General features: G+C 50.9%; 1 protein-coding gene across 1 annotated transcript in view; it reads right to left on the bottom strand.

Moving 5' to 3' along the window:
* Nucleotides 1-20920, bottom strand: part of LOC112236153 (low-density lipoprotein receptor-related protein 6) — a gene marked incomplete at its 3' end in the record, with an annotated part of 52729 nt that overhangs the window by 13320 nt on the left and 18489 nt on the right. The window contains 6 exon segments of the mRNA XM_042314847.1: nt 1816-1987; nt 4106-4275; nt 5446-5672; nt 7942-8073; nt 12938-13134; nt 15648-15845. Coding sequence (XP_042170781.1) covers nt 1816-1987; nt 4106-4275; nt 5446-5672; nt 7942-8073; nt 12938-13134; nt 15648-15845 — 1096 coding nt within the window.

The following is a 20920-nucleotide window of genomic DNA, read 5'->3' on the forward strand; positions in this document are numbered from 1 at the left end:
GGGAAGTGTGTGTCAGGCTGTTCATAGTGGTAGAGGGTCCTGTGATGCTGTTAGGGGAAGTGTGTGTGTCAGGCTGTTCATAGTGGTAGAGGGTCCTGTGATGCTGTTAGGGAAGTGTGTGTGTCAGGCTGTTCATAGTGGTAGAGGGTCCTGTGATGCTGCTAGGGAAGTGTGTGTGTCAGGCTGTTCATAGTGGTAGAGGGTCCTGTGATGCTGTTAGGGGAAGTGTGTGTGTCAGGCTGTTCATAGTGGTAGAGGGTCCTGTGATGCTGCTAGGGGAAGTGTGTGTGTCAGGCTGTTCATAGTGGTAGAGGGTCCTGTGATGCTGCTAGGGGAAGTGTGTGTGTCAGGCTGTTCATAGTGGTAGAGGGTCCTGTGATGCTGCTAGGGAAGTGTGTGTGTCAGGCTGTTCATAGTGGTAGAGGGTCCTGTGATGCTGCTAGGGGAAGTGTATGTCAGGTTGTTCATAGTGGCAGAGGGTCCTGTGATGCTGCTAGGGAAGTGTGTGTCAGGCTGGTAGTGGTAGAGGGTCCTGTGATGCTGCTAGGGGAAGTGTGTGTCAGAGGGTCCTGTGATGCTGTTAGGGAAGTGTGTGTGTCAGGCTGTTCGTAGTGGTAGAGGGTCCTGTGATGCTGCTAGGGAAGTGTGTGTGTCAGGCTGTTCGTAGTGGTAGAGGGTCCTGTGATGCTGCTAGGGGAAGTGTGTGTGTCAGGCTGTTCGTAGTGGTAGAGGGTCCTGTGATGCTGCTAGGGAAGTGTATGTCAGGCTGTTCGTAGTGGTAGAGGGTCCTGTGATGCTGTTAGGGGAAGTGTGTGTGTCAGGCTGTTCGTAGTGGTAGAGGGTCCTGTGATGCTGCTAGGGAAGTGTGTGTGTCAGGCTGTTCGTAGTGGTAGAGGGTCCTGTGATGCTGCTAGGGGAAGTGTGTGTGTGTCAGGCTAGGGGAAGTGTGTGTGTGTCAGGCTGTTCATAGTGGTAGAGGGTCCTGTGATGCTGCTAGGGGAAGTGTGTGTGTCAGGCAGCCGATGGAACATGCCAACACAGCAGCCGATGGAACATGCCAACACAGCAGCCGATGGAACATGCCAACACAGCAGCCGATGGAACATGCCAACACAGCAGCCGATGGAACATGCCAACACAGCAGCCGATGGAACATGCCAACACAGCAGCCGATGGAACATGCCAACACAGCAGCCGATGGAACATGCCAACACAGCAGCCGATGGAACATGCCAACACAGCAGCCGATGGAACATGCCAACACAGCAGCCGATGGAACATGCCAACACAGCAGCCGATGGAACATGCCAACACAGCAGCCGATGGAACATGCCAACACAGCAGCCGATGGAACATGCCAACACAGCAGCCAGATGGAACATGCCACACAGCAGCCGATGGAACATGCCAACACAGCAGCCGATGGAACATGCCAACACAGCAGCCGATGGAACATGCCAACACAGCCGATGGAACATGCCAACACAGCAGCCGATGGAACATGCCAACACAGCAGCCGATGGAACATGCCAACACAGCAGCCGATGGAACATGCCAACACAGCAGCCGATGGAACATGCCAACACAGCAGCCGATGGAACATGCCAACACAGCAGCCGATGGAACATGCCAACACAGCAGCCGATGGAACATGCCAACACAGCAGCTGATGGAACATGCCAACACAGCAGCTGATGGAACATGCCAACACAGCAGCTGATGGAACATGCCAACACAGCAGAGGGCTGAACGTGGCGATAGGAAGACATTCTGAAACACTCATCCATCCTATAGAAAGTAGACTAAGTGAAATACCTCTATCTTGTCCGTCTTGGCGTCGCCCCAGTAGATCATCCGGTCTGTGTAGTCCAGCGCCAGACCATTGGGCCAGCCCAGGGAAGTGTTGACCATCACTAGCCTCTCCGTCCCGTCCAGGTCGGCACGCTCAATCTTAGGAACCTCGCCCCAGTCTGTCCAGTACATGTATCTGAAACCACCAGAGAGGGAACAGCATGAGCCTACCAGAGAGAGGGGAGAGAGCCAGAGGGGAGAGAGCCCTACCAGAGAGAGGGGAGAGAGCCCTACCAGAGAGAGGGAGAGAGCCCTACCAGAGAGAGGGGAGAGAGCCCTACCAGAGAGAGGGGAGAGAGCCCTACCAGAGAGAGGGGAGAGAGCCCTACCAGAGAGAGGGGAGAGAGCCCTACCAGAGAGAGGGGAGAGAGCCCTACCAGAGAGAGGGGAGAGAGCCCTACCAGAGAGAGGGGAGAGAGCCCTACCAGAGAGAGGGGAGAGAGCCCTACCAGAGAGAGGGGAGAGAGCCCTACCAGAGAGGGGAGAGAGCCCTACCAGAGAGAGGGGAGAACTCAGATTACAGCCTAACATGTATGATGTAAAAAGAGAAGAACAGAAATAGAGCGATGCCAGGACAGATACGAGTCATCAGGTTGGGGTTAATGATGGAGCTCAGGACAGATACGAGTCATCAGGTTGGGGTTAATGATGGAGCTCAGGACAGATACGAGTCATCGGGTTGGGGTTAATGATGGAGCTCAGGACAGATACGAGTCATCGGGTTGGGGTTAATGATGGAGCTCAGGACAGATACGAGTCATCGGGTTGGGGTTAATGATGGAGCTCAGGACAGATACGAGTCATCGGGTTGGGGTTAATGATGGTGCTCAGGACAGATACGAGTCATCGGGTTGGGGTTAATGATGGTGGAGCTCAGGACAGATAAGTATAGATAGTATAGCGACAGCAGTTACACAGCAACAGGATCCAGTACGATGGTTCAGGATTAGTCAAATCAAATCAAATCTACTGGGGCGACGCCAAGACGGACAAGATAGAGGTATTTCACTTAGTCTACTTTCTATAGGATGGATGAGTGTTTCAGAATGTCTTCCTATCGCCATGATTTGATTTGATTTGATTTGGATTAGTATAGAGACAGCAGTTACCCAGCGACAGGATCCAGTACGATGGTTCAGGGTTAGTATAGAGACAGCAGTTACCCAGCGACAGGATCCAGTACGATGGTTCAGGGTTAGTATAGAGACAGCAGTTACCCAGCGACAGGATCCAGTACAATGGTGCAGGGTTAGTATAGAGACAGCAGTTACCCAGCGACAGGATCCATTAAGAGCCCTGGTTCAGGGTTAGTATAGAGACAGCAGTTACCCAGCGACAGGATCCAGTACAATGGTTCAGGGTTAGTATAGAGACAGCAGTTACCCAGCGACAGGATCCATTAAGAGCCCCGGTTCAGGGTTAGTATAGAGACAGCAGTTACCCAGCGACAGGATCCAGTACGACGGTTCAGGGTTAGTATAGAGACAGCAGTTACCCAGCGACAGGATCCAGTCCGACGGTTCAGGGTTAGTATAGAGACAGCAGTTACCCAGCGACAGGATCCAGTACGACGGTTCAGGGTTAGTATAGAGACAGCAGTTACCCAGCGACAGGATCCAGTACGACGGTTCAGGGTTAGTATAGAGACAGCAGTTACCCAGCGACAGGATCCAGTACGACGGTTCAGGGTTAGTATAGAGACAGCAGTTACCCAGCGACAGGATCCAGTACGATGGTTCAGGGTTAGTATAGAGACAGCAGTTACCCAGCGACAGGATCCAGTACGATGGTTCAGGGTTAGTATAGAGACAGCAGTTACCCAGCGACAGGATCCAGTACGATGGTTCAGGGTTAGTATAGAGACAGCAGTTACCCAGCGACAGGATCCAGTACGATGGTTCAGGGTTAGTATAGAGACAGCAGTTACCCAGCGACAGGATCCAGTACGGTGGTTCAGGGTTAGTATAGAGACAGCAGTTACCCAGCGACAGGATCCAGTACGATGGTTCAGGGTTAGTATAGAGACAGCAGTTACCAGCGACAGGATCCAGTACGATGGTTCAGGGTTAGTATAGAGACAGCAGTTACCCAGCGACAGGATCCATTAAGAGCCCTGGTTCAGGGTTAGTATAGAGACAGCAGTTACCCAGCGACAGGATCCAGTACGATGGTTCAGGGTTAGTATAGAGACAGCAGTTACCCAGCGACAGGATCCAGTACGATGGTTCAGGGTTAGTATAGAGACAGCAGTTACCCAGCGACAGGATCCAGTACGATGGCTCGTGGCTCGTCCAGGTCCTCTGATATCAGGATCTTCCTCATGGTTCCGTTGAGGCGTGTCACCTCGATGCGGTCCGTTCCCGTGTCCGTCCAGTACAGGTTCCGGGCGATCCAGTCCACAGCGATGCCGTCAGGATGGTTCACCTAAGAGAGAAGATCAGGTTAGCGTCGTTGTGGAGGCAGCTCTGCAGAGAAGTATCTATCTGGCCCAGCTGTTAGTGACCTCTGCTGCTGTTACCAAATGTAGTAACTATCTGACCCAGCTGTTAGTGACCTCTGCTGCAGTTACCAAATGTAGTAACTATCTGGCCCAGCTGTTAGTGACCTCTGCTGCTGTTACCAAATGTAGTAACTATCTGGCCCAGCTGTTAGTGACCTCTGCTGCTGTTACCAAATGTAGCAACTATCTGGCCCAGCTGTTAGTGACCTCTGCTGCTGTTACCAAATGTAGCAACTATCTGGCCCAGCTGTTAGTGACCTCTGCTGCTGTTACCAAATGTAGCAACTATCTGGCCCAGCTGTTAGTGACCTCTGCTGCTGTTACCAAATGTAGTAACTATCTGGCCCAGCTGTTAGTGACCTCTGCTGCTGTTACCAAATGTAGCAACTATCTGGCCCAGCTGTTAGTGACCTCTGCTGCTGTTACCAAATGTAGCAACTATCTGGCCCAGCTGTTAGTGACCTCTGCTGCTGTTACCAAATGTAGCAACTATCTGGCCCAGCTGTTAGTGACCTCTGCTGCTGTTATCAAATGTAGTAACTATCTGGCCCAGCTGTTAGTGACCTCTGCTGCTGTTACCAAATGTAGCAACTATCTGGCCCAGCTGTTAGTGACCTCTGCTGCTGTTACCAAATGTAGTAACTATCTGGCCCAGCTGTTAGTGACCTCTGCTGCTGTTACCAAATGTAGTAACTATCTGACCCAGCTGTTAGTGACCTCTGCTGCTGTTACCAAATGTAGTAACTATCTGACCCAGCTGTTAGTGACCTCTGCTGCTGTTACCAAATGTAGCAACTATCTGGCCCAGCTGTTAGTGACCTCTGCTGCTGTTACCAAATGTAGCAACTATCTGGCCCAGCTGTTAGTGACCTCTGCTGCTGTTATCAAATGTAGTAACTATCTGACCCAGCTGTTAGTGACCTCTGCTGCTGTTACCAAATGTAGCAACTATCTGGCCCAGCTGTTAGTGACCTCTGCTGCTGTTACCAAATGTAGCAACTATCTGGCCCAGCTGTTAGTGACCTCTGCTGCTGTTACCAAATGTAGTAACTATCTGGCCCAGCTGTTAGTGACCTGAGGTTAGGATAACTGACCTGTGAGGTGACGATGAACTGAGCGTCAGAGCCGTCCAGGTAGGACCTCCTGATTGCCCGGACGTCGTCGTCCGTCCAATAGATGTGTCCGTCCACCGGGTCATAGTCGATGGCGATGGCGTGGCGGATGTCGTCCGTCGGGAGGATGATGTCGGTGAAGTCGGGAGTATCCAGGGAGATACGGCGCAGGTCAGTCCGCCGGGCCAGGAGGAGGAGCTGTGTGGGACCTGGAGGGGGGGAGAGGAGAGGTGAGGACACGATAACACCACAGGAGGGGGCTGAGTGGGGACACGATAACACCACAGGAGGGGGCTGAGTGGGGACACGATAACACCACAGGAGGGGGCTGAGTGGGGACACGATAACACCACAGGAGGGGGCTGAGTGGGGACACAATAACACCACAGGAGGGGGCTGAGTGGGGACACGATAACACCACAGGAGGGGGCTGAGTGGGGACACGCTAACACCACAGGAGGGGGCTGAGTGGGGACACGCTACACCACAGGAGGGGCTGAGTGGGGACACGTAACACCACAGGAGGGTGGAGAGAGAGAGAGTCAGGGTTATACAGGAGGGTGGAGAGAGAGAGAGGGTCAGGGATATACAGGAGGGGTGGAGAGCATCCAGTGCCTAGCAACAATAGCATCCAGTGCCCAGCAACAATAGCATCCAGTGCCTAGCAACAATAGCATCCAGTGCCTAGCAACAATAGAATCCAGTGCCCAGCAACAATAGCATCCAGTGCCCATGTGAACTACGTAGTGACTCAGTACTTAGGAGAGGGAGGAACCAGCACCAACCCTACAGCTGAAAGGGTTAACCCAGGCAGTAGGAACCAGCACCAACCCTACAGCTGAAAGGGTTAACCCAGGCAGTAGGAACCAGCACCAACCCTACAGCTGAAAGGGTTAACCCAGGCAGTAGGAACCAGCACCAACCCTACAGCTGAAAGGGCTAACCCAGTAGGAACCAGCACCAACCCTACAGCTGAAAGGGTTAACCCAGTAGGAACCAGCACCAACCCTACAGCTGAAAGGGTTAACCCAGTAGGAACCAGCACCAACCCAACAGCTGAAAGGGTTAACCCAGTAGGAACCAGCACCAACCCTACAGCTGAAAGGGTTAACCCAGTAGGAACCAGCACCAACCCAACAGCTGAAAGGGTTAACCCAGTAGGAACCAGCACCAACCCTACAGCTGAAAGGGTTAACCCAGTAGGAACCAGCACCAACCCTACAGCTGAAAGGGTTAACCCAGTAGGAACCAGCACCAACCCAACAGCTGAAAGGGTTAACCCAGTAGGAACCACACCAACCCTACAGCTGAAAGGGTTAACCCAGTAGGAACCAGCACCAACCCTACAGCTGAAAGGGTTAACCCAGTAGGAACCAGCACCAACCCTACAGCTGAAAGGGTTAACCCAGTAGGAACCAGCACCAACCCAACAGCTGAAAGGGTTAACCCAGTAGGAACCAACACCAACCCTACAGCTGAAAGGGTTAACCCAGTAGGAACCAGCACCAACCCTACAGCTGAAAGGGTTAACCCAGTAGGAACCAGCACCAACCCTACAGCTGAAAGGGTTAACCCAGTAGGAACCAGCACCAACCCTACAGCTGAAAGGGTTAACCCAGTAGGAACCAGCACCAACCCTACAGCTGAAAGGGTTAACCCAGTAGGAACCAACACCAACCCTACAGCTGAAAGGGTTAACCCAGTAGGAACCAGCACCAACCCTACAGCTGAAAGGGTTAACCCAGTAGGAACCAGGACCAACCCTACAGCTGAAAGGGTTACCCCAGGCAGTAGGAACCAGCACCAACCCTACAGCTGAAAGGGTTAACCCAGTAGGAACCAGGACCAACCCTACAGCTGAAAGGGTTAACCCAGTAGGAACCAGCACATAATCCCTCCCTCTCCCTGTTAACTGGGGGAACTGAACTGTGGTGTAGGGCTGTGGTGTAGGGCTCAGAAGGGAGGGGGCTGTGGTGTAGGGCTCAGAAGGAGGGGGGCTGTGGTGTAGGGCTCAGAAGGGGGGCTGTGGTGTAGGGCTCAGAAGGGGGGCTGGGGGGCTGTGGTGTAGGGCTCAGAAGGGGGGCTGTGGTGTAGGGCTCAGAAGGGGGGCTGTGGTGTAGGGCTCAGGTGTAGGGGGGGGCTGTGGTGTAGGGCTCAGGGGGGGGCTGTGGTGTAGGGCTCAGAAGGGGGGCTGTGGTGTAGGGCTCAGAAGGGGGGCTGTGGTGTAGGGCTCAGAAGGGGGGCTGTGGTGTAGGGCTCAGAAGGGGGGCTATGGTGTAGGGCTCAGAAGGGGGGCTGTGGTGTAGGACTCAGAAGGGGGGCTGTGGTGTAGGGCTCAGAAGGGGGGGGGGGCGGCTGTGGTGTAGGGCTCAGAAGGGGGGGTTTGGTGTAGGGCTCAGAAGGGGGGCTGTGGTGTAGGGCTCAGAAGGGGGGCTATGGTGTAGGGCTCAGAAGGGGGGGCTGTGGTGTAGGGCTCACCGTCTCTGCAGGTCTTGCTGTCCTCTAGCAGCTGGACTCCGGTGGGACAGGCACACTGGTAGTGAGGTGTAATAGGAGACAGGAGACAGAGCTGGGAACAGCCTCCGTTGTTCACGGAACATGGTGAAGACACTGTTCAGGAAGGAGACAACATGCTGTCACAGGACTACAGACACATCACACACCATTATCACTGCTGTCAGAGGACTACAGACACATCACACACCATTATCACTGCTGTCAGAGGACTACAGACACATCACACACCATTATCACTGCTGTCAGAGGACTACAGACACATCACACCATTATCCCTGCTGTCAGAGGACTACAGACACATCACACACCATTATCACTGCTGTCAGAGGACTACAGACACATCACACACCCATTATCACTGCTGTCAGAGGACTACAGACACATCAGGACTGCTGTCAGAGGACTACAGACACATCATTATCACTGCTGTCAGAGGACTACAGACACACCCCATTATCACTGCTGTCAGAGGCCTACAGACACACACCATTATCACTGCTGTCAGAGGACTACAAACACATCACACACCATTATCCCTGCTGTCCCAAATGGCACACTGTTCAGGAAGGAGACAACATGCTGTCAGAGGACTACAGACACATCACACACCATTATCCCTGCTGTCAGAGGACTACAGACACATCACACACCATTATCCCTGCTGTCAGAGGACTACAGACACCATTATCCCTGCTGTCAGAGGACTACAGACACATCACACCATTACCCCTGCTGTCAGAGGACTACAGACACATCACACACCATTATCCCTGCTGTCAGAGGACTACAGACACATCACACACCATTATCCCTGCTGTCAGAGGACTAGACACATCACACACCATTATCCCTGCTGTCAGAGGACTACAGACACCATTATCCCTGCTGTCAGAGGACTACAGACATCACACACCATTATCACTGCTGTCCCAAATGGCACCCTATTCCACATTGAATACACTACATGACCAGTCTTTATCTCTGAAGACGACACTACATGACCAGACATTATCTCTGAAGACGACACTACATGACCAGACATTCTCTGAAGACGACGCTACATGACCAGACATTATCTCTGAAGTCGACGCTACATGACCAGACATGATCTCTGAAGACGACACTACATGACCAGACATTATCTCTGAAGACGACACTACATGACCAGACATTATGTCTGAAATCTACAATACATGACCAAAAGTATGTGGATGCCTGCTTGTCAAACAAAATGTTTTTCCAAAATCATGGGCATTAATATGGAGTTGGTTCCCCCTTTGCTGCTATAACAGCCTCCACTCTTCTGGGAAGGCTTTCCACTAGATGTTGGAACATTGCTGCGGGGACTTGCTTCCATTCAGCCACAAGAGCATTAGTGAGGTCAGGCACTGATGTTGGGCGATTAGGCCTGGCTCGCAGTCGGCGTTCCAATTCATCCCAAAGGTGTTCCATGGGGTTCAGGTCAGGGCTCTATGCAGGCCAGTCAAGTTCTTCCAAACAATTTCTGTATGGACTTTGCTTTGTGCACAGGGGGCATTTTCATGCTGAAACAGGAAAGGGCCTCGCCCAAACTGTTACCACAACGTTGGAAGCACAGAACAGTCTAGAATGTCATTGTATTCTGTAGCATTAAGCTTTCTCTTCACTCGAACCATGAAAAGGGGCCCGAACCACGAAAAACAGCCATTATTCCTCCTCCACCAAACTTTACAGTTGGCACTATGCATTCGGACAGGTAGCGTCCTCCTGGCATCCGCTAAACCCAGATTCCTTCATCCGATTGCCGGTGAAGTGTGATTCATCACTCCAGAGAAAGCGTTTCCACTGCTCCAGAGTCGTCCGTCAGATTGCCAGATGGTGAAGTGTGATTCATCACTCCAGAGAATGCGTTTCCACTGCTCCAGAGTCGTCCGTCAGATTGCCAGATGGTGAAGTGTGATTCATCACTCCAGAGAATGCGTTTCCACTGCTCCAGAGTCGTCCGTCAGATTGCCAGATGGTGAAGTGTGATTCATCACTCCAGAGAATGCGTTTCCACTGCTCCAGAGTCGTCCGTCAGATTGCCAGATGGTGAAGCGTGATTCATCACTCCAGAGAATGCGTTTCCACTGCTCCAGAGTCCGTCAGATTGCCAGATGGTGAAGTGTGATTCATCACTCCAGAGAATGCGTTTCCACTGCTCCAGAGTCGTCCGTCAGATTGCCAGATGGTGAAGTGTGATTCATCACTCCAGAGAATGCGTTTCCACTGCTCCAGAGTCGTCCGTCAGATTGCCAGATGGTGAAGTGTGATTCATCACTCCAGAGAATGCGTTTCCACTGCTCCAGAGTCGTCCGTCAGATTGCCAGATGGTGAAGTGTGATTCATCACTCCAGAGAATGCGTTTCCACCGCTCCAGAGTCCAATGGCGGCGAGCTTTACACCACTCCAGCTGACGCTTGGCATTACGCATGGTGATCTGAGGCTGACGTTGCTTCCAGAGGCAGTTTGGACCTCGGTAGTGAGCGTTCTCCAGAGGCAGTTTGGACCTCGGTAGTGAGCGTTCTCCAGAGGCAGTTTGGACCTCGGTAGTGAGCGTTCTCCAGAGGCAGTTTGGACCTCGGTAGTGAGCGTTCTCCAGAGGCAGTTTGGACCTCGGTAGTGAATGTTCTGACAGAGGCAGTTTGGACCTCGGTAGTGAGTGTTCTGACTGAGGCAGTTTGGACCTCGGTAGTGAGTGTTCTGACTGAGCACAGATGGTTTCTACTTGCTTGGCTCTTCAGTTGACCGTGGCAGGGCACAAACTTAACAGAATTGTTGGAAAGGTTACATCCTATCACAGTGACACGTTGAAAGTCACTGAGCTCTTCAGTAAGGCCATTCTACAATGTTTGTCTATGGAGATTGCATGGCTGTGTGCTGGATTTTATACACCTGTCAGCAACGGGTTTGGCTGAAATAGCCGAAGCCACTAAATATCAGTGTCCACATACTTTTGTATATATACACAATATGTTAGCCAGTGATCTGATCACTGAGGTCCATGTGTCGCAGATGTCACTAAATATCGGTGTCCACATACTTTTGTATTTATACACAATATGTTAGCCAGTGATAATATCATTGTGAGGTCCATGTGTCGGTAAGGTCAATTGTGAGGTCCATGTGTCGCCAAGGTCACTGAGAGTAGAGTAGAGTCCTGGGCCCTGTCTAGACTTGACAGTTCATGCAGATTTAGTATTCTGATCATAGAGTTCTGCTCATGAAGTCCCAATGCGTTATGCATCTGCATTTAACCATGTCCACGGTGTGTCCGGATTCCCTTTTCCTGAGATATTCAAATGCCAGTATGCATTCTAAACACGGTGGAACAGGCCGAATATGATAACATAACAACTGATGGCAGTATCTAACTACTAGAGCTAGTTAGCCGGCCAAGCCTCGGCCGTCTAGCCGGCCAAGCCTCGGCCGTCTAGCCGGCCAGCCTCTGCCGTCTAGCCGGCCAAGCCTCTGCCGTCTAGCCGGCCAAGCCTCTGCCGTCTAAAGCCTCGGCCGTCTAGCCGGCCAAGCCTCGGCCGTCTAGAACAGGCCGTCTATGATCTGCCGTCTAGATGGCAGCCTCTATCTAGCCGGCCTAGAGCTCGGCCGTCTAGCCGGCCAAGCCTCGGCCGTCTAGCCGGCCAAGCCTCGGCCGTCTAGCCGGCAATGCTAAAGAGATTGCAAAAGGGTTAGCAGAAGTCATAACTCTAGTCAAAACAGACATGTTCTTCTAAATATTAGCTATCATTTATGAGGCCAGCGAACACGTTCCTCACACGCTAGGAACGCATTTCCTCCAACGGTAAAATGAAAAGGCGCCTCTCGGTTTAAAACACACATTTTATGGAGATTTGTGGGAGGAGTGCTGATGAGTAGCCCTCCACACGCTTTCAGTAGCCTGATTGGTCCAGACGGAGGAGAAATCCACACAGTGCATCCCTGACCACCTCCTGAAGTGGTCAGACAGATCTGATCACAAATCAGACCACAAAGCCACTTTTGTGCGTCGAGACCCGTCTTTTCAATGTGATCTCTTGTATTCTGATAGCAGAAGTTGCATAGAAGTGTCAAGAGTAGACACGACCCTGGAGACAGCTGTGCATGCAGAGGAAGGGGGCTGTAACAGCAGGGTCATTGACGTGTAGCAGGTCCCCTCTGCACTGTGACAAATTATCTGAATTAAACCTCAAGAGTACAGGGCTTTACTGTCCTAGACCATCACAAATCTTCTGTTATCCTAGACCTAGCTAGCAGATCATAGATCTATTGTCCGAGACCTAGCTAGCCGATCATAGATCTATTGTCCGAGACCCAGCTAGCCGATCATAGATCTATTGTCCGAGACCCAGCTAGCCGATCATAGATCTATTGTCCGAGACCCAGCTAGCCGATCATAGATCTATTGTCCGAGACCCAGCTAGCCGATCATAGATCTATTGACCTAGACCCAGCTAGCCGATCAAAGCTCTATTGACCTAGACCCAGCTAGCCGATCAAAGCTCTATTGACCTTGACCCAGCTAGCCGATCAAAGCTCTATTGACCTAGACCCAGCTAGCCGATCATAGCTCTATTGACCTAGACCCAGCTAGCCGATCATAGCTCTATTGACCTAGACCCAGCTAGCCGATCAAAGCTCTATTGACCTAGACCCAGCTAGCCGATCAAAGCTCTATTGACCTTGACCCAGCTAGCCGATCAAAGCTCTATTGACCTAGACCCAGCTAGCCGATCATAGCTCTATTGTCCTAGACCCAGCTAGCCGATCACAGATCTGTTGTCCTAGACCTAGCTAGCCAATCACAGATCTGTTGTCCTAGACCTAGCTAGCCAATCACAGAGGAGGAAGACAGGTGACCGGGCCCTGATCATTCTATATTTTGGATAGGAGCATGTCATTCACAGTGAGTGGGACCAGTGATTAGGCTGTGTGTTCTTACGTAGCGGCTGTCTCTTCTGGCTGTAGACGTGTATATCCATGGGAGAGAAGATGTCCGAGTGGACTTTCTTCCGATCCTCCCCGGTCTCTTTCTGACACGAGTGGATGGAATGGGTGTTCCAGTCGGTCCAGAAGAGAGTCTCCTCGTACAGCGTCAGAGCGAAGGGGTGAGGGAGGTCTCCCTTAACCACCACCTCCCTGGAGACAGAGACAGACACTAGTTTAGTACTGTGGTAACAGTAGTCCTCCCTGGAGACACAGCAGACAGCAGCAGCTACAGCCAGTCCCCTACAGCCCGCCCCCTACAGCCCGCCCCCTGCAGCCTGCCCCCTACAGCCTGTCATCTGCAGCCCGCCCCCTACAGCCTGCCCCCTACAGCCTGTCCTCTCTGCAGCCCGCCCCCTACAGCCTGTCCTCTACAGCCCGCCCCCTACAGCCTGTCCTCTACAGCCTGTCCTCTACAGCCCGCCCCCTACAGCCTGTCCTCTGCAGCCCGCCCACTGCAGCCTGTCCCCTACAGTGCCTTCAGATCATATTCACACCCCTCAACTAGTTCCACATGTTGTGTTACAAGGTCAGATTAAAATTTAAAATGTCATTTTCTTGTCAACGATCTACACAAACATAGAATGGAAAGCGGGACCGCAGTCCCAAGTCCCAAATAGCTTCTCAACAGTTTTTACCCCCAAGCCATAAGACTCCTGAACAGGTAATCAAATGGTAACCTGGACTGTTTTCATTTCTTTACTAATCTGTTATTCGCCAAATACCTTTTTTGCACTATTGGTCAGAGCCTGGAAGTAAACATTTCACTGTAAGGTCTACTACACCTGTTGTATTCAGCATTTCACTGTAAGGTCTACTACACCCGTTGTATTCAGCATTTCACTGTAAGGTCTACTACACCCGTTGTATTCAGCATTTCACTGTGAGGTCTACTACACCTGTTGTATTCAGCATTTCACTGTAAGGTCTACTACACCTGTTGTATTCAGCATTTCACTGTAAGGTTTACTACACCTGTTGTATTCAGCATTTCACTGTAAGGTTTACTACACCTGTTGTATTCAGCATTTCACTGTAAGGTCTACTACACCTGTTGTATTCAGCATTTCACTGTAAGGTCTACTACACCCGTTGTATTCAGCATTTCACTGTAAGGTCTACTACACCTGTTGTATTAAGGATTTCACTGTGAGGTCTACTACACCTGTTGTATTCAGCATTTCACTGGAAGGTCTACTACACCTGTTGTATTCAGCATTTCACTGTAAGGTCTACTACACCTGTTGTATTCAGCATTTCACTGTAAGGTCTACTACACCCGTTGTATTCAGCATTTCACTGTAAGGTCTACTACACCTGTTGTATTCAGCATTTCACTGTAAGGTCTACTACACCTGTTGTATTCAGGATTTCACTGTGAGGTCTACCTACACCTGTTGTATTCAACATTTCACTGTAAGGTCTACTACACCTGTTGTATTCAGCATTTCACTGTAAGGTCTACTATACCTGTTGTATTCAGCATTTCACTGTGAGGTCTACTACACCTGTTGTATTCAGCATTTCACAGGTCTACTACACCTGTTGTATTCAGCATTTCACTGTAAGGTCTACTACACCTGTTGTATTCAGCATTTCACTGTGAGGTCTACTACACCTGTTGTATTCAGCATTTCACTGTAAGGTCTACTACACCTGTTGTATTCAGCATTTCACTGTAAGGTCTACTACACCTGTTGTATTCAGCATTTCACTGTGAGGTCTACTACACCTGTTGTATTCAGCATTTCACTGTGAGGTCTACTACACCTGTTGTATTCAGCACACGTGACAAATACACTTTGATTTGAATAAAACACATATGTCTTGATTCCATCAGTAGTCACACCCCTGAGTCCATACATGTTAAGAATCCCCTTGGACAGTGATTACAGCAGTGAGTCATTCTGGGTAATTTTCTAAGAGCTTTGCACACCTGGACTGTACAATATTTGTATATTATATATATTTTTTTATTCTTCAAGTTCTGTCAAGTTGGTTGTTGATCTTTGCTAGACGGCCATGTTCAAGTCTCGCCGTAGATTTAAGCAGATTTAAGTCACTTGAACTAATCAGGAACATCTGATTTCATCTGAACACATCCACTGTATATGTGACCTTTTTAAATCATTATAAACAATAAACATATTCCAAGAAAGGGTTCAAACCTTCCTGGTAAACGCAGTAACACATTGAGACGTCGTCACGTTTTGGATGATAACAGCTTCAATACACCGATACAGATATGATACAAATAACTAACAATCATATGATGTATTTTATAGTCAACAAGGCTTGAAAAGACCATCTATTATGCTATATTATATATATATTTAGAAAGCATAAGATTTTACCGCCCTGTAAAAATGACCCAAAGACACTTCAGCTTTTCATTTTTAAATTAAAATTTTGTAAAAATAAAAAAAAGTTTGCAAACTTTATTCTACTGACGTTATGAGGTAATGACTAAAATATACAATTTAATCCATTTTAAATTCAGGCTGTAAGACAACAAAATGTGGAAAAAGGTTCACCAGGGGTGTCTCTGTAGACACTCGGTATAAGGCAGTAAAAGTAGCCTGGTTATACATCTGAAATATTACTTCCTGCTTTTATTACACTGGAACCAAAATGAGAGTTTCTGATTGGTTGGTTGATTACTGTACCTCCCAGTGCCGTCCAGATTGGAGCGATGTATGAAGTTGAACTTGGCGTCAGCCCAGTACAGTTTCTCCTGGCTGTAGTCCAGCGTGAGACCGTTGGGCCAGTAGATCTCCTTGTCAATGATCATGGCTCTGTTTGTACCGTCCATCCCCGCTCGCTCAATCTTAGGAACCTCGCCCCAGTCCGTCCAGTACATGTACCTGCAGACCGAGAGAGGAACATATTGGTAAAGTTCCCACCAACTCTAACCCGTAACTCAGTCTGTGTGTCGGTAGTGATTTATAAACAGCTACTGCAGCATGTATTAAATTATTTCAGGTGTTTTGTCTCGTAAATGGAAACGCACAAAGAAACAGGAATCCTACCGTTATAGTGACCAGGCTGCTCAACCAACCTCAGTGGCCTATACATAGACTACACACGGATTCTACTGTTGCCAGGTAACCAATGAGCACCAACAACACAGGACGACGGACCCAAGTCAAACATGGTCACAGAAACATCAATGTCAGTTTGGAAATGCTCAACGTGCAAAAACCTCTAGACAGAATGTGTTTAGACTACAAACCAACCCGGAGAACATTGAAAATGGGTGTTGAGAGTTGGTAAATTCAACAGTTAATTCCACCCTCTGACACAGTCAGACCAGAGTGCTCAGATCGCCAGAGCAAATTTACGAAAGCACACAAACGACTATTCCACTAAACTAAGCTATGAATGATGGGAATAACCAAGTCAATCTACGTTGGGTAGTTAGGTGGCAAAAGTAAATATACTGGCAAGTTGGATGTATTGGTAGCCAACTAACGTTATAGTAGGTAACATACCGCTCTAACGATATGCTATGTGGATCTTTTCATTATTTTTTACCTTTAACTAGGCAAGTCAGTTAAGAACTAATTCTTATTACCAATGACGGCCTAGCAACAGTGGGGTTAACTGGCCTAGGAACAGTGGGGTTAACTGGCCTAGGAACAGTGGGGTTAACTGGCCTAGGAACAGTGGGGTTAACTGGCCTAGGAACAGTGGGGTTAACTGGCCTAGGAACAGTGGGTTAACTGGTCTAGGGAACAGTGGGTTAACTGCCTGTTCAGGGGCAGAACGACAGATTTGTACCTTGTCAGCTCGGGGATTTGAACTTGCAACCTTCCGGTTACTAGTCCAACACTCTAACCACTAGCCAACATAATGTGCAACGTAACTTATTTCCAAAGTCATTACTTTATTACACTGCTCAACATTTGAACATTTATCATGATTAGTTAAAACAAAGACCTTGAATCCTCTTTCATCGGACTACGGCAGCATATTTATCCTCCATCGTCTTCCAATCTGAAAACGTTGTGAAGACACGCCTGTTTTCTGAAGAATTGCATTATGGGCCCAAACAGCACAGAAAGTGTCCACTGCTTGTATACTTTGTATTTTGGGGAATGTAGTACGACATCCTGGAACGTTTGGTTTACCAACTATATCCATACGACAACCAATAACAAGACCATATACTCAGTTTACCTCACAAATAGTAATGTTAGTATGAGTATTGAACACAGCTCAGGTCTAGGTACAGTTAGTATGAGTATTGAACACAGCTCAGGTCTGAGAATTGAACACAGCTCAGGTCTAGGTACAGTTCGTATGAGTATTGAACACAGCTCAGGTCTAGGTAATGTTAGTATGAGTATTGAACACAGCTCAGGTCTAGGTACAGTTAGTATGAGTATTGAACACAGCTCAGGTCTGAGAATTGAACACAGCTCAGGTCTAGGTACAGTTCGTATGAGTATTGAACACAGCTCAGGTCTGAGAATTGAACATAGCTCAGGTCTGAGAATTGAACACAGCTCAGGTCTAGGTACTGTTAGTATGAGTATTGAACATAGCTCAGGTCTGAGAATTGAACATAGCTCAGGTCTGAGAATTGAACATAGCTCAGGTCTGAGAATTGAACATAGCTCAGGTCTGAGAATTGAACATAGCTCAGGTCTGAGAATTGAACACAGCTCAGGTCTAGGTACTGTTAGTATGAGTATTGAACACAGCTCAGGTCTAGGTAATGTTAGTATGAGTATTGAACACAGCTCAGGTCTAGGTACTGTTAGTATGAGTATTGAACACAGCTCAGGTCTGAGAATTGAACACAGCTCAGGTCTGAGAATTGAACACAGCTCAGGTCTAGGTACAGTTAGTATGAGTATTGAACACAGCTCAGGTCTGAGAATTGAACACAGCTCAGGTCTAGGTACAGTTAGTATGAGTATTGAACACAGCTCAGGTCTGAGTATTGAACACAGCTCAGGTCTGAGTATTGAACACAGCTCAGGTCTGAGAATTGAACACAGCTCAGGTCTAAGTACTCTAGACTATTTCCATAGCTACAAAACAGTTGTTACTGACCGTGTGTAAATGTGAGTTGTGAATAAATCTGTGTTGATTCTAAAGTCCTGGGGGGTTAATATAGGCGTAGTGTGTAGCCGTAGCAGGCCCTCGCAGCGAGGCCAGGCTGAATCTGTAGCTACAGGGCCAGGCAGCGAGGCCGGGCCGGGCCGAATCTGTAGCTCCAGGCAGCGAGGCCGGGCCGAATCTGTAGCTCCAGGCAGCGAGGCCAGGCCGGGCCGAATCTGTAGCTCCAGGCAGCGAGGCCAGGCCGGGCCGAATCTGTAGCTCCAGGCAGCGAGGCCGGGCCGAATCTGTAGCACCAGGGCAAGGCAGCGAGGCCGGGCCGAATCTGTAGCTCCAGGGCAAGGCAGCGAGGCCGGGCCGAATCTGTAGCTCCAGGGCAAGGCAGCGAGGCCGGGCCGAATCTGTAGCTCCAGGCAGCGAGGCCGGGCCGAATCTGTAGCTCCAGGCAGCGAGGCCGGGCCGAATCTGTAGCTCCAGGCAGCGAGGCCGGGCCGAATCTGTAGCTCCAGGCAGCGAGGCCGGGCCGAATCTGTAGCTCCAGGCAGCGAGGCCGGGCCGAATCTGTAGCTCCAGGCAGCGAGGCCGGGCCGAATCTGTAGCTCCAGGCAGCGAGGCCGGGCCGAATCTGTAGCTCCAGGCAGCGAGGCCGGGCCGAATCTGTAGCTCCAGGCAGCGAGGCCGGGCCGAATCTGTAGCTCCAGGCAGCGAGGCCGGGCCGAATCTGTAGCTCCAGGCAGCGAGGCCGGGCCGAATCTGTAGCTCCAGGCAGCGAGGCCGGGCCGAATCTGTAGCTCCAGGCAGCGAGGCCGGGCCGAATCTGTAGCTCCAGGCAGCGAGGCCGGGCCGAATCTGTAGCTCCAGGCAGCGAGGCCGGGCCGAATCTGTAGCTCCAGGCAGCGAGGCCGGGCCGAATCTGTAGCTCCAGGCAGCGAGGCCGGGGCGAATCTGTAGCTCCAGGCAGCGAGGCCGGGGCGAATCTGTAGCTCAGGGCAGGCAGCGAGGCCAGGGCGAATCTGTAGCTCCAGGGCCAGGCAGCGAGGCCAGGCTGAATCTGTAGCTCCAGGCAGCGAGGCCAGGCTGAATCTGTAGCTCCAGGCAGCGAGGCCAGGCTGAATCTGTAGCTCCAGGCAGCGAGGCCAGGCTGAATCTGTAGCTCCAGGCAGCGAGGCCAGGCTGAATCTGTAGCTCCAGGCAGCGAGGCCAGGCTGAATCTGTAGCTCCAGGCAGCGAGGCCAGGCTGAATCTGTAGCTCCAGGCAGCGAGGCCAGGCTGAATCTGTAGCTCCAGGCAGCGAGGCCAGGCTGAATCTGTAGCTCCAGGCAGCGAGGCCAGGCTGAATCTGTAGCTCCAGGCAGCGAGGCCAGGCTGAATCTGTAGCTCCAGGCAGCGAGGCCAGGCTGAATCTGTAGCTCCAGGCAGCGAGGCCAGGCTGAATCTGTAGCTCCAGGCAGCGAGGCCAGGCTGAATCTGTAGCTCCAGGCAGCGAGGCCAGGCTGAATCTGTAGCTCCAGGCAGCGAGGCCAGGCTGAATCTGTAGCTCCAGGCAGCGAGGCCAGGCTGAATCTGTAGCTCCAGGCAGCGAGGCCAGGCTGAATCTGTAGCTCCAGGCAGCGAGGCCAGGCTGAATCTGTAGCTCCAGGCAGCGAGGCCAGGCTGAATCAGCTCCAGGCAGCGAGGCCAGGCTGAATCTGTAGCTCCAGGCAGCGAGGCCAGGCTGAATCTGTAGCTCCAGGCAGCGAGGCCAGGCTGAATCTGTAGCTCCAGGCAGCGAGGCCAGGCTGAATCTGTAGCTCCAGGCAGCGAGGCCAGGCTGAATCTGTAGCTCCAGGCAGCGAGGCCAGGCTGAATCTGTAGCTCCAGGCAGCGAGGCCAGGCTGAATCTGTAGCCACACTCCTTCCACTGAGTGGATCAAACAGGCGGCACACATGTGAGCCAGACACCCACCAAGACCCATTAACACACACTATAACAACAAGCGCCTGTTGGAATCCAGCTCAGTCTCTTACCCCCCTCATTTTTTACAGGGAAGACGCAGAGCCGAGCCGACACACACAGGGCCAAGCCCCCCCCCCAAACACACTGCATGCCAACATGGCTTGGCTGTTACCCTGTGTAAATAGCTGCCAGTAACTTAGAAGATAAAGGACTCCAATACCTCCCTCTGGCAGGCCATGGAGAGAGGAAAGCCGCAAAGAGAGGGGGGGGGGTCATTATGTGTAGTCTGGCCCAGGAGTGGGAAGGTGAACGGAAAGGCTCTGGAGCAACGAACCGCCCTTGCTGTCTCTCCTGGCCGGTTCCCCTCTTTCCACTGGGATTCTCTGCCTCTAACCCTAATACAGGGGCTGAGTCACTGGCTTACTAGGGCTCTTTCATACCGTCGCCAAGGAGGGGTGCGTCACTGATGTGATCTTCCTGTCTGGGTTGTCGCCCCCCCTTGGGTTGTGCCGTGGCGGAGAGATCTTTGTGGGCTATACTCGGCCTTGTCTCAGGATGGTAAGTTGGTGGTTGAAGATATCCCTCTAGTGGTGTGGGGGCTGTGCTTTGGCAAAGTGGGTGGGGTTATATCCTTCCTGTTTGGCCCTGTCCGGGGGTGTCCTCGGATGGGGCCACAGTGTCTCCTGACCCCTCCAGACTCAGCCTCCAGTATTTATGCTGCAGTAGTTAATGTGTCGGGGGGCTAGGGTCAGTTTGTTATATCTGGAGTACTTCTCCTGTCCTATTCGGTGTCCTGTGTGAATTTAAGTGTGCTCTCTCTAATTCTCTCTCTCTCTCTCTCAGAGGACCTGAGCCCTGGGACCATGCCTCAGGACTACCTGACATGATGACTCCTTGCTGTCCCCAGTCCACCTGGCCGTGCTGCTGCTCCAGTTT

Source organism: Oncorhynchus tshawytscha, unplaced genomic scaffold (genome assembly GCF_018296145.1).
Source record: "Oncorhynchus tshawytscha isolate Ot180627B unplaced genomic scaffold, Otsh_v2.0 Un_contig_1172_pilon_pilon, whole genome shotgun sequence".
Taxonomy (NCBI): Eukaryota; Metazoa; Chordata; class Actinopteri; order Salmoniformes; family Salmonidae; genus Oncorhynchus; species Oncorhynchus tshawytscha.